The sequence below is a fragment of the Galleria mellonella genome, unplaced genomic scaffold (genome assembly GCF_026898425.1).
Source record: "Galleria mellonella isolate WM207_F2 unplaced genomic scaffold, CSIRO_AGI_GalMel_v1 utg250, whole genome shotgun sequence".
Classification (NCBI taxonomy): domain Eukaryota; kingdom Metazoa; phylum Arthropoda; class Insecta; order Lepidoptera; family Pyralidae; genus Galleria; species Galleria mellonella.
The window spans coordinates 41,527-57,322 of NW_026442052.1; the positions used below are offsets into that span (position 1 = coordinate 41,527).

The 15,796-nt window shown below is 38.9% G+C and overlaps 1 protein-coding gene across 2 annotated transcripts; it reads left to right on the forward strand.

The window, feature by feature from the left end:
- Window positions 1–694: 694 nt before the first annotated feature.
- On the forward strand, window positions 695–10,271 carry LOC113519207 (ADP-ribosylation factor-like protein 6). Of its 2 annotated transcripts, none has more exons than XM_031912229.2 (5): window positions 695–1,545; window positions 2,286–2,477; window positions 3,432–3,560; window positions 4,430–4,571; window positions 8,316–10,271. In XM_031912229.2, the coding sequence occupies exons 2-5, from the start codon at window positions 2,300–2,302 to the stop codon at window positions 8,581–8,583; spliced, it is 717 nt and encodes a 238-aa protein (XP_031768089.2). In that variant the 5' UTR covers window positions 695–1,545; window positions 2,286–2,299; the 3' UTR covers window positions 8,584–10,271. The 2 variants fall into 2 exon arrangements, with proteins under 2 accessions (XP_031768089.2, XP_026760060.1); XM_026904259.3 differs by having other exon boundaries at window positions 764–1,545; window positions 4,443–4,571; window positions 8,316–8,589.
- The last annotated feature ends 5,525 nt before the right edge of the window (window positions 10,272–15,796 follow it).

A 15,796-nucleotide genomic window follows, 5' to 3' on the forward strand; every position in this document is an offset into this window, starting at 1 on the left:
AATAACTTCATAATTATTGTTATAATTTCGAATAGGAATAGTTTATAGTTTTACTTTTAACAGTTTCATAGTTCGATAATATTTGATGTGATTTAACACAATATTTCACATAGTATATAATCGCTGGCCAGTGCACCGCTGGTCCGCTGGCCAGCGGTCATAGTTGAATATAAATATAGGGCCATCATTGGCCAATAGGCATAGCGAAATTGACCTCCCTAGAGAGAGCAACACAGCAAGAGAAATCGCGAAAAAATAGTCTCTTCACGTCATCGTCATCATTTCAAGATCACCGCTTCGTTTTATTTCATCGTGCCCCATCATCATCTGTCCTTCACCACGTCAGTCATCCATCTTTCGTCCGTCATCGCTTCGTCGTCAGTCATCGCGGCGGAGTCTTTAAAGCTACGTCATTGTCGTGTCTACGTGTTCGTCAACGTCGTTCTTCTGAGGGCGACGTATAGTGGTACAGCCGTACCTGGTCCTTCACCTGCAACGCGCCTGCGGCGAAGACTGAGGCCCTTTGGGGAGAGAGTGCTTTGTGCGTCCACTGTGCAAGGTACTCTCTTTTCTCGAGTAGGATAGGTCGACGTCCGGGCGTACTAGCGCCCCGGTGCTTGCCGACGCGCCTACCGACCCATCGGGGGCAGCGGCTCGCACAACTTCTTTCACGCAACCGGAATACTTTTACTGATCGTGTAAATAATAGCGGAGGTCTCTTTACATTCTAAATATTATCTGTACATGAAATTTCATAATGATTTGATGGCCTTTAAGGCGTTAAGATAATGAACAAATAAACTCACATCTGTATACTATGGATTATATTCCACAAAAAACAGTTTTTTTAGTACTGACAGATTATGTGATGTTTAATATAAAGTGATCAAAGTCACCTGGGAGCATAAAGAAAAAGGTGCATCTAACAAAAATGTGCTGGGGGAAGGGATTGTTGGTAATAGGGAGTAATCGCTCAATTGCTAGTTAATATATCCTATCAGGTCGACCTCCACGCGGCACCCTCTGGAAACTATTATGTCTATTTCCTGGTCACGATGAGTCAGCTGACCTTTTTTATCTTCCCATATTATTTCACACTGGTATCCAGCCGGCGCATATCGATAGCGCAGGTAGGGCTACTGAAATAGTATTTTTATCCATCGAACAAAAAAATAACAAAAAGTGTTGTGTGACACCCCTGCTGTTGCTTACAATATATTTAAGTTTTTAATATCTGATTAGAAGTAACTGCAATATTAGTCGGTATTTTCGCAGAAAAGGCGATTGTTGCCGCACTCTGCCGCTATGTACTCGTATTGTTAAGGCGCCCGTTGCCACAGCAACGTTCGAACAACATCAATACAACTTATATTCAACATCACTGTTATTACGTTTTAGTAACTCTTATTTACAAGTTTTATTAATTCTTATTAGCTGCAAGTTAATATTTTTTGGACTTTTACAAATTGAATGCGTTTATGTTCCTCACGCGGGGCTGTACACGAAGCTGTCACTCATGGTATCCAGTCAATCGTCCAGTAAAAGGTTAGTTTAATGAAACTAAGTCAATTGTCAACAATTAATCATTTAATATTGTTAAATGCGACTATTTGTGTTCATTTATTTTGAATTTGGAATACTTAGACACTTTTTAAATGTCAACCTACGATATTGAGTTTTTTAAGTTGCCGCTATCCAAAGCGTATGCATGTGACAAGTTAAGAAATTGCATGCAATAAGAGACGTACGTTAAGATAATGTCTGTGACTATGACACTCGATTGTATTACTCCGTAGAGAATTTGAATGTAAATAAGATTACTTTTAATATACTTCGATAGATGAGGTTGATCATGGAGGATTTATCTTGTTTTACAATCCATTGTTATGTACTGTTACCTATGTATCATAAAATAAATAAATGAAATTTAATTACTTTTAATGCATTTTATTTACTTGATTTTTTATCGATTTGATGTGGCAAAAATGCCCCACTGCATGGAAAAAGATAAGTGCGGCCTATAGACGTAAACACTGCCATATATACCATGGGCATCACGGAGTACAGTGCGATGCCCATGCATTGCTATTCCTGTAGAATTAACGTGTTATCTAAGTATCTTTACTCTGTAATTTCACTGTCATATTCCATCTTTCAAACTAAAATATCCATGGCTAACAAATATGGCTGTTTCAAGTCAGAAACTGCAGAGGTGAATAGAAGTACCCATGCAGGTGACTGTTATGCTGCCTGCCTGTGGTGATTGGTTTGTAATGTCATTGTAGATTCGTAAAGTAACATGGGCTTGCTGGACAAGCTGTCGGTGTGGCTGGGCCGCGGTAAGACAGAGGTGACGGTGCTAGTGCTGGGGCTGGACAACAGCGGCAAGAGCACGCTGCTGAACACGCTGCGGCCGCCCGAACAGCGGCTGCCGCACGTCACGCCCACCGTCGCGCACCAACAGGACCACTTTCAAAGTAACTTATTATTTATTACATAGTTATATATACATATTCTATGGAAATTATACCTAAAAAGAGTCATTAATATACGTTTTTTTTTCTACGACTTTATGATATATTAACTCTACGGCCGTCTAGTGGTAAATGGCTAAGAGTACTCCTACGTAGTTTAAAAGTTAGAGGTATGTTGGGTTATATTCATAAGATTTTTTACCTCTACTTTGAACGTTGCATTCAAAAAGGAGAATATCCTTAAAAGCGTTAAAAATGACCGATAAAGTCTGAAGAACAGATAACTAATGGTGATGTAAGACTCCACAGTGGTCACTCTGCGGTAGGTGCAGACAATCGATGGATGCAGATGATTCTGCATCCATCATGCATGTTTGATGCTTCAATGCAATATATGAGTACCACAAACATTATAACTCTTATGGTTTATTCTTTACAGAGACTTAAACTCCTAATTGATTATTGTCCACTAGTTGCTGGTAATATTTTCTGACAATTTTCCAGGTAACTGGAAACAATCCAGATAATGGTTTTCAGTTAATTGGAAGTAAAGAATTTTGGCCAATGCAATTGAAATGAATTAAACTGAGTCGTGGCCGATTGAACTGGTTGCAAGTTATCCTAATTATCCTCGACGGGTGTCCCGCTATTAGCGTATGGAGACGCGCCATTTCATGTTCATATATTAAATGATACGTGACAGTACGGTTTTTTTTAATGGATGATAATGGAATGGTAACCCCGCCCGCGCTAACGGTATACACTAGCGGGGCCTCAATGAGTGATGATAGGTGAGAATGAAAAAGCTGGTCAGTTAGCCCATTGTGATGAATTCACTTGGAATTGGCATGATGGCAGCGGGGACCACGTGGAGGTTGATCTTTTTGGGCATATTGCTAACAATGAGACTGGTAGTCCGCATTACTAACACTCCCCTCCACCCTGGCGGTACGGCAGGTGGCGGCGTGTCGTTCAGCGCGTGGGACGTGTCCGGGGCGCCGCGGCACCGCGCCCTCTGGGAGCGCCACTACCGCCGCGCGCACGCCCTCATATTCGTCGTCGACTCCGCCGACCATCTCAGGCTAGGTTAGCATTCACCTATTTCATTTGTTCAGTACTCACTTACGGTTTTATAAAATGTATGTTTTGTTGTTTTGGATTGAAGAATAATGGGATACTGCAGTGAAATAACAGCGCACGGAGGCATTAACTCTCAGAAGTCAAATCCTGAGCAGTAAGAGACATCATGGTCATAGATCACAAGACTAGTCTTGTGATGCTTATGATACTGTTCATGTTCTATAAGCGACGATTACCACTTTTCATCAAGCGCCGTTAGAACTGAGTGAATCACTTAAAAGATATGTGCTATTTAATTAAATGAGTTCCCATCGTCAAGTAACTGTGCTCGCATAGCTACTTCAGTTTAAAGAGTGACATTTAGCATTTCAATTTACTACATATACCGTAGAGTCGGGTTAAATACTTTTATTTTAATTTTGTATGTTAGCACACCAGGTTTATAATATTGATTTTTTGTTGGCTGAAAATGGTATGGTAACCCCGCCCGCGCTAACGGGATACGCTGGCGGAGCACTAGTGAAGGGTGATCGATGAGAATGAAAACAGGCCAGTTAGCCCATCATGATGAATTCATCAGGAATTAGTCATGATAGTTTCCAGGGGGAACTGCGTGGAGGTCGACCTGGTTAGGTATATTGCTAGCAATGGGATTTTTGGTATCTGTTACTAACAAATACTTTCCCCCCTATAACATTGATTTGGGTTTTGCTGTCATAATGTTGTAATTATTTTTAATGAATAAATAAATAAATAACACGTTAAGCATGAGTAGTAGTCGCAGCGCAAGAGATACTTTTTGATGCAACTTAGAATGGCAAACAAGCCGATGGTGGACCGTGGGTAGTGCGGCGCGGTCGCGTAGTAGAGTGTAGTGGTGGTCGGCAGTGGTGGCGCGCGAGGAGCTGGCGCTGGTGCTGGCGCACCCGGACGTGTGCGCGCGGCGCGTGCCGCTGCTCGTGTTCGCCAACAAGTGCGACGCGCCGCACGCGCTCGCGCCCACGCAGATCGCCTCCGGTGAGATACGCTCTTCTAATAACCACTGTTGAACCATGAATGGGTCGTGAGTACACTTTATTTGCATTATACAATACTAGCGACCCGGCCAGGCTTCGCACGGGTGCAATGCTGATACAAAATATACCTACCTACTACAGAATGTTCTTATAAACAACGTTTACAGCTTTTTTGTTATTAGACAATACAAATATGATAAAGTGCTATAGGGAGAAGCGCGGCCTTCGACGCGTTATTTATAGGCACGCGCCGCCGGCCGGGCTGGTACTGGCGCACTACTATGTCCCTGCTTTTTAAATCTGTTATATCTTCGAAAATATTCATTTAAATTACATGCTGTAAAGGACCATATTGATCTCTATCTATTAAAAAAAACCGCTTCAAAATCCGTTGCGTAATTTTAAACATTTAAGCATATATAGGGACGGACAGACAGCGACAGCGACTTTGTTTTATACTATGTAGTGATGATGATGATAGGAAATAAGCAAAACAATTAACAAACACAACGATACAGTTGTATAAGTACAGTGAGGCGGTTTTATTGCTGAGAGCGATCTTTTCAAGACAACCTTAGGGTAATGGGCTAATGATTGTACAAGTAGGTATGATAGTACTGTATAATTAATAAATTATCTTTATCGACTATTACGACACAGCGGTACATAGTTGGCAGAAACGAGGAGCTAGGTTTGATTCTTAAATGTTGACACTAACTAAATGTACCTAATAATTATTATAACTTATGTAATTAATGAATTTATACTTTAAATATGTAAGCCACTAAAAACTACAAACATGTACTTAGACAAAATTTGCATGCCTTTAGATAAGGCAAAATGTGTAGCTTTGTTATTACTTAAGACCGTTTGTACAAACCACATTTCCAGCAAATAAATTATTATTATTCTTGGTGAGGCTAATTACGCGGTGGAAATACAAAATTTCCTAACTTACATTGGGTTTCGGTATTCTAAGTTGCGTTTGCAGACCCGTTTCCTTTAACTTCGTTAAGTATTTGTAAGCAAGGGAATTATTGCAATCAGGAGTTTCTAACCTTTTTTTCCAATACCTGCTGACGAACTTCCAAAACAATAATTTAAATTGTGTCCCATAAAAAAAAATCAACTCCAATTGTGGTAAACCAAACTTTTGATTTCAAAACTAAACTAGTGAACCGTTTTCGGTAACATTTTTACGGGATTTATCAGTTAGAAGTTACGAGGTAACAAAAAATACAACCGAATTGAGAATCTCTTTCTTTTTGAAGTCGGTTGAGAAGTTGTTAATGAGAGGTTGTTCAAGTGGCTAAGGGACGAAGGGATGAATTCACAATGGAATATTCATTACCATTTGTTAGTAAGAAATATAAAATTATTTTAAAAATAGTCGCCAATATTTAGTCAATTAACATAAGAGCACAATAGCAGTTTCCATTTTATATCAACACAAGAAACAAGAAATAACTTCGTTACTCTAGTCTCAGTGGCAGTAAGTTTGCAGCACTCGCTGTAAACTAAGTTCACCTGAGTTTATACGAGTAGGTTACAGTTTGAATTGATACAGTTTGGTTTGATGGTCTCTCTGAGAAGCGACACAGTAATTATTCGATATATTCGTAATACATATTAACGTTGGTCATTTGATTAGAATTATTTTGTTTAATTCCACTACCATTACTATGTGTGTGACTGCCAGCATTTGAAGATTACCACCATTCTTACTATCAGAAGTTCTACAACCTTCTATATCAGCCATTAGTTTCCGATTGCCATTTTGTTCACGCACGTTTTGTGACACGTGTTTTAATCTCTAAACGATCTATTTGTCTGATGATGCCTAGTTTAGAGGGGAAATAAGCGTCACTAAACGTGCGTGGATGAAATGGCAGCCAGAGATTGATGGAAGGTTATAGGACTTCTAGTGTTAATGATGGTATGATGGTGGTCCATTTTCGAGTGTAGCCAGTCACAAACAAACTGATGTTGTTAAGAGAGGGGCTGGCTGTAAACTAGCGCTGTGCAGCTGTACACATTGCACTGGGACGCTCGCAGCATCAGCTGAGCCAGTTGCTTTTGCCTGTAATGAGACACTACTTATATATGTAATATTTTTGTATTTTTTTTTTTTGTAATTGTGTTTTTCTTTTCTATTCTGTTCTAATGGCAGTGGATTAAATAAAATCATTCTATTCAATTAACTAGTGATATGTACATAGACAATATAACACCTATTTCAGCAAAATATTTAAATATTAAGGTACTGTTTTATGCAACTTAGAATGACAAACAAACTGACGGCCCACCTGATGGAAAGTGGTAACCGTCGCCTATAGACATGAGACATGTTATATCCATGGTACTGGATATAACAAATTGTACTGATAGCCCCCATGCGTAGCCATTCCTGAGGAGTCAGGTGTTATTTCTCTGTATCCTGTTAATTTACTGCCACATGCCCTTCAAACCGAAACACAGCCATGCAAACATAACTGCTTCACGGTTGAAACACGAATGAGGTGGAGGTGCCCAAGCAAACGACTTTTGTACAAAGTTTCCCTCTGGTTGATATGAATTTGCTGCATAATTGAATTCATATATCTGTGGGTAGTACTTTAGAGGCTACAACATGACTCGTAACGGATCTGACGACGTCGCGACTTATTACAAATACGAATGACCTTACGATTTGTGTAAAATTACTACAGTGAACGCTCTATATAAGCAACCTCTCTATAAGCAACATTCTTTATATTTTATTTATTCTACTCAGTTTAACAACTTTTCCCAATAAAAAACTTTTTTTTATTGAAATTGGTTCAAATGTATTTATATAGAGTGTAAACAACAAAATTAATTCACCATTGAACACATAGATGGCGTTATGTAAACATTGTATTGCGATAAATATTCTAACGTTTTATTACAATACAGGGATTTGTTTTTTTTTATTTTTAAATAATAATAATAAAGTTCACAATACACGGTGCAGTGTTTTTATTTTAATAGTGTAGTGAACATAGAGCTTTCACTGTATTTTATTCCAACTCATAACTAGTTCTGATGGTCTGCTGCTACTCGTACATATCGTCTGATGTATCTGAATGTCCGACCGTGGCACTAGCTTTACAATATCTAGTTTACAAATGGTCTGAGTAATTTCAAACTACCGTGTTATTCGAGATACCATACATACGAGTTTAATTCGTTCCGTAACCTTGCTCGTTATCAAATTGTTCGTATATCGAAGAAATTTTCCCCATTGAAATTAATTGAAATGCCATTAATATGTACTCCCAAAAAAAAAAAGACTTGTTTTTGCGAAGTGTTAGTCTGAGGTGAGAGGAACTGTTAGACACCAACATCCACCCCTCATGTTGGGGTCGTATGCAGCGGTGTAGTGTGCGATTTCTCATATCTCAAGTCTTGTTCTCATCTCAAAGTATATTAGGGCACTCGTATATCGAGGTACCACTGTACGTATATTCAATGGATGACAATGATATAGTAACCCTGCTTGCACTGTTAGTAAACGCTGGCGGGACACCAGTGAGGGATGATAGGTGAGGATGAAAGGACAGGTCAGTTAGTCCACCGTGATGCATACATCTGGAATTCAACACGATGATTTCCAGGGGAACCACTTGGAGGTCGACCTGATGGGGTATATTGCTAACAACGGGGGCTGACAATCCGCATTAGTAACAATCCCCTCCGCCCAGTGTACGAGTGTATCGGTTTGTAGCGTTGGGCTTGGAGCGCGTATCGGACAAGCCGTGGCACATCTGCGCGTCGAGTGCGCTGTCGGGCGCCGGGCTGCCGGACGGCGTCGCCTGGCTCGCGCGCCAGCTGCGGGACGCGCACCAGCGGCACTGACCGCCGCCGCCGCCGTCACCGTCACCACCGCCACCACCGCCACCACCACCGACATACTGAGCCACGGACCTCACACGCACTCCCTGAGACACGTTGCATTCTTTTACTTTACTAATGACACCCCGATTTATAATTAACTCTGTAAAAACTAAACCAAACTAATAGATGTTATGGAAGCACTACCAGTACCAGTATATGGCACGTCTAGTCATCTTAAATCAGTGTAGTTTTATATCTGTGTGTTTAGGTCTTTTTTTTTTACAACACAGGGGGCAAACGAGCTTGCGGCTCACCTGATGGTAAGTGACTACCGCCGCCTATGATCACCCACAATACCAGTGGCCTTGCAGGTGTGCTGCCGGCCTTTTAAAAGGGAATATGCTCTTTTCTTGAAGGTCGCTATAGTAAATAGATGTTTATATATAGTTGTTGATTGTTACATAAAATATATTATTTTTCTTTGCTGATTCTCTTTATCCTTTTTATTAATAGACATAGCCGTACGATGATGGCGTAACAATATAACATGCCATTTTTATTTATTTATTTAAGGAAAAATGTTAGGTGAATGTTGATACGACACGACGAATTTATGAATGTTATAATAGAAGGTAAGATAGAAGGAAGGAGGGGGAGAGGGAGACTGAGACATAGTTACATCAGGCAGATCAAGGAAGGAGTTGGTGTAGTGTCGTATCAAGAGGTGGAGAGACTCGCTGGAAATCGTAGTGAGTGGTGAGAGCTCCACCGACAAGAGCGCTGCTCTTACATAATATAGATAGCAAAATGTGTTTGTCCTTAGGAAATTTTCAGTTTTATTAATATTACTATTTTTAAATTGTTTTTTCTATCAGTTACATCTTACGGGGTTAGTTTTTTTTAGTAGATGATAATGGAATGGTAATTCCGCTTGTATTAACGGTATACGCTGGCGGAGCACCATGAGGATAAAGCAGGTCAGTTAGCCCATCGTGACGAATTCAACAAGAATTGTTCACGATCGTTTCCAGGGGGAACCACGTGGAGGTCGCGATAATATAATATATACTAATAGGGTATATTGCTAGCAATGGGGCTGTCAAACTCCATTGCTAACAATCCCTTTCCCCCCGTACTAGGTTAGTTATCATAATATACGACGTAGGAGGATGTATAGATAGAAATCAGCAGCGTATCCTTTTAAGGCAGTGTTCTACTATGTCGGGAGGTATACTATGTCGGGAGGTATATACTATGTATTAATTTTTGACATGTTTTTGCACATTTTTCTTTTGGAAAAATGTTCAGTTTCTCACGAGCACTCTCCTAAAAAGACGTTAAAATTTTTCTATATAAGTGAATATGTTTTTAAAAACAATAATACTCGTACTGGTATACGTAATTATAGAGATAGAATTATTAAAAGAATGATATGAAATAACAATGATATTATATTATTATTATAAAATAGATGTGTAGCGAGGTTCGCACTGTAAATAGAATATCATCACTAATATTTATGATGACGAACAGAGACGATAGTATTTAATGTTTTTTTTTTTTTTATAGCTGACCCTGTATTTGGAAATTGGAAATTATACAAGGTTGAAAAATTACCATCCGCTGGAGCGATCCGATGGGAATCGAATTGACAAATTAAACTTGGCTTAATTTTTCCACCTAGTATATTATTTTACAGATAATAATGGTTGATATTAAAGTTATTTATTACAAAGAACATTGTTGCATTTTATTTCAATATTCCCTATTATACTGTGTACATTCTGTCGCCGTAGCGTTAGTCGCACAGGGCTTCTAGGCAAGTGGCAAGCGAATTCGTCGATGGCTTCGACATCGCTAGCGAGCCCGTGAGATAGAATGAGATTGCGACGCCGGATGACTCATTCCAACTTACGGACTCGCTAGCTATGTCGATTCCATCGACGAATTCGCTTGTCACTTGTCTAGAAGACAGCTGAAGCTTTCGTGTCGATTTGAATTCACTACTCGTGCTCTGTATGAATCATTAAGCAGCGACGCTTTCCTTTAATTTAAAGTTGATAACTTGTAGATGGAAGCATAGAGACTTTCCCACTCAGTTTCCTGTGGCTGCCTGGTAACTCAAAGGAAAACTTGTTGGCCTTTGTTACGATTTAATTAGATTTACGCAAACAGTAAGAAAAAAGAAACTGGTTTATTTTTAAGCGACTTCTAAAATCTGTACTGTCCTTATTAATATTAGAAATGTGAATGTGAGTTTGTTTGTTACCTCTTAGCGTCCTAATGGCTGAACCAATAACTGAGAAATCTAGTATACACGTACTATATTAAATGGAGAAGAGTCTAAGCTACTTTTTAACCAAATTAGTAATCGTAGTTTATTTTGGTTACGCGGACGAGGTCGCGTGTAAAAGCTAGTAAGGAATAATTCCCAATTCGCCTGAATATTTCTAGTGATTGTGTTATGTGATTACGTCACCAATTCTATACCGATTATTATAATTCTTTTTGTAATAGCCAAGCTCTACATTTGTGTCGGGTCTACGCAATTTCGAAACTTGATCCTATTTCCCGCCAACACAACTCAGCAGTCAAATTAGCTATCAAAGCAGGAAATGAATAAAGTTTCACCTTTATTTCACGCGGGGTAACGATAAAAGAGATAAAAAACAATGAAGTAGAAAGAGGGTCTCACGGGGGACCACGGGGCCGCGTGCGTACCCCATATCAACTCTATTGACGATCATATTGTTTTTAGGGATATCGTACCACCATACATGTTTCATTCCCATTCGTGTTACTACCGTGAAGCAGTTGTGTTTGCATGGCTGTGTTTCGGTTTGAAGGGTGGGATATGGTGTGAATTTACTGGGTACAGAGGAATAACACCTGAGTCCTCAGGAATGGCAACGCATGGGGGGTATCATGGGCGAAACAGTACACTCTGTTATGTCCATGGTACTGCTCATGTCTATAGGCGACGGTTACCACTAACCATCAGGTGGGCCGTCAGCTTCTTTGCCATTCTAAGTTGCATAAAAAAATGCATTTCAATAAAGACAGTAGACTCATTCTATGCCTTTAAATGGTCTGTAAAATGTAGATAGCAATGTCACAACGGCAATGGGCAACAAATACTTCTGACGGACATTAGGGATTTTAGTCGAGAGTATATTTTCTATTTTTTTTTTAAGAATTTGATATGATTTAATATTTTATTATTACTTACGCACGTCAATTTGTATTATACCTAGCATCTAATGTTGTTAACGGATTTAGTTGAGAACAAGTGACAAGAAATTTGTTGCTTCTGTTTGTTTGTTTTGGAATAAACCTGTTAACAGAATATGGACAAATTTGTTTAGAATTTGTATTGAACTTTAACTTATTGAGAAAGAACAAGAATCATCAAAATCGTACCACAATTGGTGAAAATATTAGGTAAGTACATAAAATATCACGTAGGCATTCTTAGGTTGACTGAAAAGATTTTTATGTTCACCATTGCGTCTGCTAACTGGTTTCTTAAGATCCAAGTATCCTATATTTGAACGTTATTCTAATAATAATAATAAATAATTTTTATTCAAGTGATTTTAATAAGAGCATTTTTGAATAGTATTTTTTTTATAAATGTACCATCCAGTTTGGCATGCAATTTCAATTAAGAAGAACTGGCAAGAAACACAGCTGTTGCTTTTTTTAAATAAAAGTTTACAACAAAAACTACGAATGGATAAAATTACTTCTCTCTGCAATAAAGAAACTCAGTATCGATAAAAGGGAGAAAATAAAAAGCTACAAAAGATATAATCAATCACAATTAGAACAGACCAGTTTATACTAGAAGCACCCGTTCACGAGCATGACGGTACAATAAACGTTACAAATAAATAAACGTTTATACAGTTGAATTGAGAACCTCGTTTGTGAAGTTCGCTGAACAATACTGCTCGTGTGCAACATATTTTGTATTATTACATTGTTGTTTTTTAAATAAACGTAGAAATCGGTTAATTTTAAAGTTTATTTCGGAAAATACTTATATTCCTAGAAATTCCAAGAACTAGAATAGAGTTTTCATATTTCATCCACACCGTAGTTTGGGTTTGTGTCAACGCCAGTCTGTTGTCAGCCGTGGACGCGTGAAGCGGTCGTGTTGCGTTCCGCGTCGTCTCGCGAAGTTACGTGCGTAGCGCGCAATCCGCGACACTTCGGAACATGCATGTGCGTTACACTTTTACGTGTTTCTGTGGAAATAACTAATTTATTTCATTTATTTATTAAGTGCTATTTGTGTCGATAATTAGTGTTGTTATTAGTTTGTTATATTTCTAGGATCGGGCGAGTGCATCATCTTACTCAGGTTTGTAATGTTTTTACGCTTTGTATGGATTTGCAGTACATTAATATAAAAGTTATATTTATTACTATTTTCATTTATTAAAAAATGATAGCATAATAAAAAATAATTAGTTACTAAACATGATTAATTAATAAACTATGTTAAAGTAAATGCTGTGAATATCTATAACAGGCGTGTGCATTAATATTGTATTGTATTTAATGTTTGTTATATGTGTTATAATGCAATATGCTGTTGATGTTCCTTTAAATAAATAAACTTAAAAAATAGCTTAAATTAAAAAACTTTTAATAGTATCTTTTTACAAGCTTTTTAATAAAAGCAGCCCAACTTTTTTATGCATGTGTAACTAAATATGTGTCATAGACTTCATGTAAAAGTACGTGATAGGTCAGTGTATGCGTGAAAAGTGATACAAAAATATTATATTGCAACGTACGTGCAATACCGAATAAAGGCGTGTTATGTATCTTAAAAAAAATCGCGTCATCTCGTTTTTCAGCTGACTGTTTCTGGGATATATTTTAATACTCGATGTTTTATTTAGAAATTTTAGGCATTTAAAAATTAAAGATATTAAATGAAACTGGCAGAGAGCACAAATCACAAGTTTTTGCTGATTTCCCTTGAAGTCGACGCTGATTTTAAATTATATATGTTGTATTTATTTTAAATTTAACTGACAAAAAACTTGATCTAAATTATAATTTATATTAATAGTAAACTAACATTAGTGGGTTCAATAGTCAATATCCTAGATGCCCGTATATTCATAATATAAGACGAAAATTGAACTTTGTATTATTCCGATACCTGGTAACACTGTATGTAATAAAATATTTAATACGTATTTCATTTAAATAATCAATGTTAGTTTTAGTACACTAAAAATCAACTTAACCATGTTTCCGTGTTTGTAAGTCCAAGGACAGATTTACTTAGAGACGATATATTGTTAAGAATTTATACATTATAAGTTTTACTTTATTAAAGAGAATACTATTTTACATTTATATAAGTGTATAAAGGCCGTGTGGTCCTGACCAGCCCTTCCTCTCCCGTGGGTGTCGTAAGAGGCGTCTAAGGGAGGACGAGGGATGGGCAGCAGTGGCCCTCTTAAAACATCACCAAAAGCTAAACTGCGGTTGGCAACTCACCTGCCAAGCGTGGCAATTACTAGCAAAACTCCTCAAGCCTTCTCGGCTTATGTTAAGCAATGGTTAGTTAAAGGCTGGTATATTGATGATTTAGTCACTTGTATTTATTTGGCGAAGCAGCGGAGCATAGAGGTATCTGTACTAGTACAGGGAACTTAAGGTATAAATTTATAAATGTATTTAAAACTACATCGGCAAAACTATTTGTTTCTAGGAAACAAATAAATACAATCACAGGGTATGGAGGCACAACACAAACATTAGTCCTCAGGAACGGTAATGGATGAGGGTACCTATGACATCATTCTGTATTCTGAGTTGTCCATGCTACTGATTAAGTCTATAGGCGACGGTTACCACTTTTTAATAGAAGGGCTACAGAAGCTCGATTACTTTATATAAGATCCCGGCTTACCCTACCTTAGTAGCACGAAGATACCAAAATCTAGTAAAACGTAGCCTTGTACGTAACGTAGGAGTAGGAAAAATACACAGTTCAGTGATCTCGAGATGTATATTCAGTGATGAGCAGTATTCTCCGCCGCTGTATACATAAGGGGACGTCCGATGTCCGTCAGGCGGCGCCACACTGCCGGCGCGGCTAAAAGCATCGCCCACTTGCGATGAGGCGGCGAAGGCTGCAGCCCAGCGCCTTACATGTTGGACGTCAATCTTTGTTTTTTTTCTGAAACAACATGTTTCACTTATATTAATAAGTTGGATGTATTAGTATTGTATTTATTAGTTTCCAATAAACAAAATGCTCATAGTAATAATAATAATTTTTAGGTGACTTCTAAAAGAAGAAAGTTCATAATTTGTGTTAGTGTAGCAAAATCATGTATCATATTATTTATCGATGTGTGCATGCATGCGGACGTGTGTGTGTGTGTGTGTGTGTGTGTGTGTGTGTGTGTGTGTGTGTGTGTGTGTGTGTGTGTGTGTGTGTGTGTGTGTGTGTGTGTGTGTGTGTGTGTGTGTGTGTGTGTGTGTGTGTGTGTGTGTGTGTGTGTGTGTGTGTGTGTGTGTGTGTGTGTGTGTGTGTGTGTGTGTGTGTGTGTGTGTGTGTGTGTGTGTGTGTGTGTGTGTGTGTGTGTGTGTGTGTGTGTGTGTGTGTGTGTGTGTGTGTGTGTGTGTGTGTGTGTGTGTGTGTGTGTGTGTGTGTGTGTGTGTGTGTGTGTGTGTGTGTGTGTGTGTGTGTGTGTGTGTGTGTGTGTGTGTGTGTGTGTGTGTGTGTGTGTGTGTGTGTGTGTGTGTGTGTGTGTGTGTGTGTGTGTGTGTGTGTGTGTGTGTGTGTGTGTGTGTGTGTGTGTGTGTGTGTGTGTGTGTGTGTGTGTGTGTGTGTGTGTGTGTGTGTGTGTGTGTGTGTGTGTGTGTGTGTGTGTGTGTGTGTGTGTGTGTGTGTGTGTGTGTGTGTGTGTGTGTGTGTGTGTGTGTGTGTGTGTGTGTGTGTGTGTGTGTGTGTGTGTGTGTGTGTGTGTGTGTGTGTGTGTGTGTGTGTGTGTGTGTGTGTGTGTGTGTGTGTGTGTGTGTGTGTGTGTGTGTGTGTGTGTGTGTGTGTGTGTGTGTGTGTGTGTGTGTGTGTGTGTGTGTGTGTGTGTGTGTGTGTGTGTGTGTGTGTGTGTGTGTGTGTGTGTGTGTGTGTGTGTGTGTGTGTGTGTGTGTGTGTGTGTGTGTGTGTGTGTGTGTGTGTGTGTGTGTGTGTGTGTGTGTGTGTGTGTGTGTGTGTGTGTGTGTGTGTGTGTGTGTGTGTGTGTGTGTGTGTGTGTGTGTGTGTGTGTGTGTGTGTGTGTGTGTGTGTGTGTGTGTGTGTGTGTGTGTGTGTGTGTGTGTGTGTGTGTGTGTGTG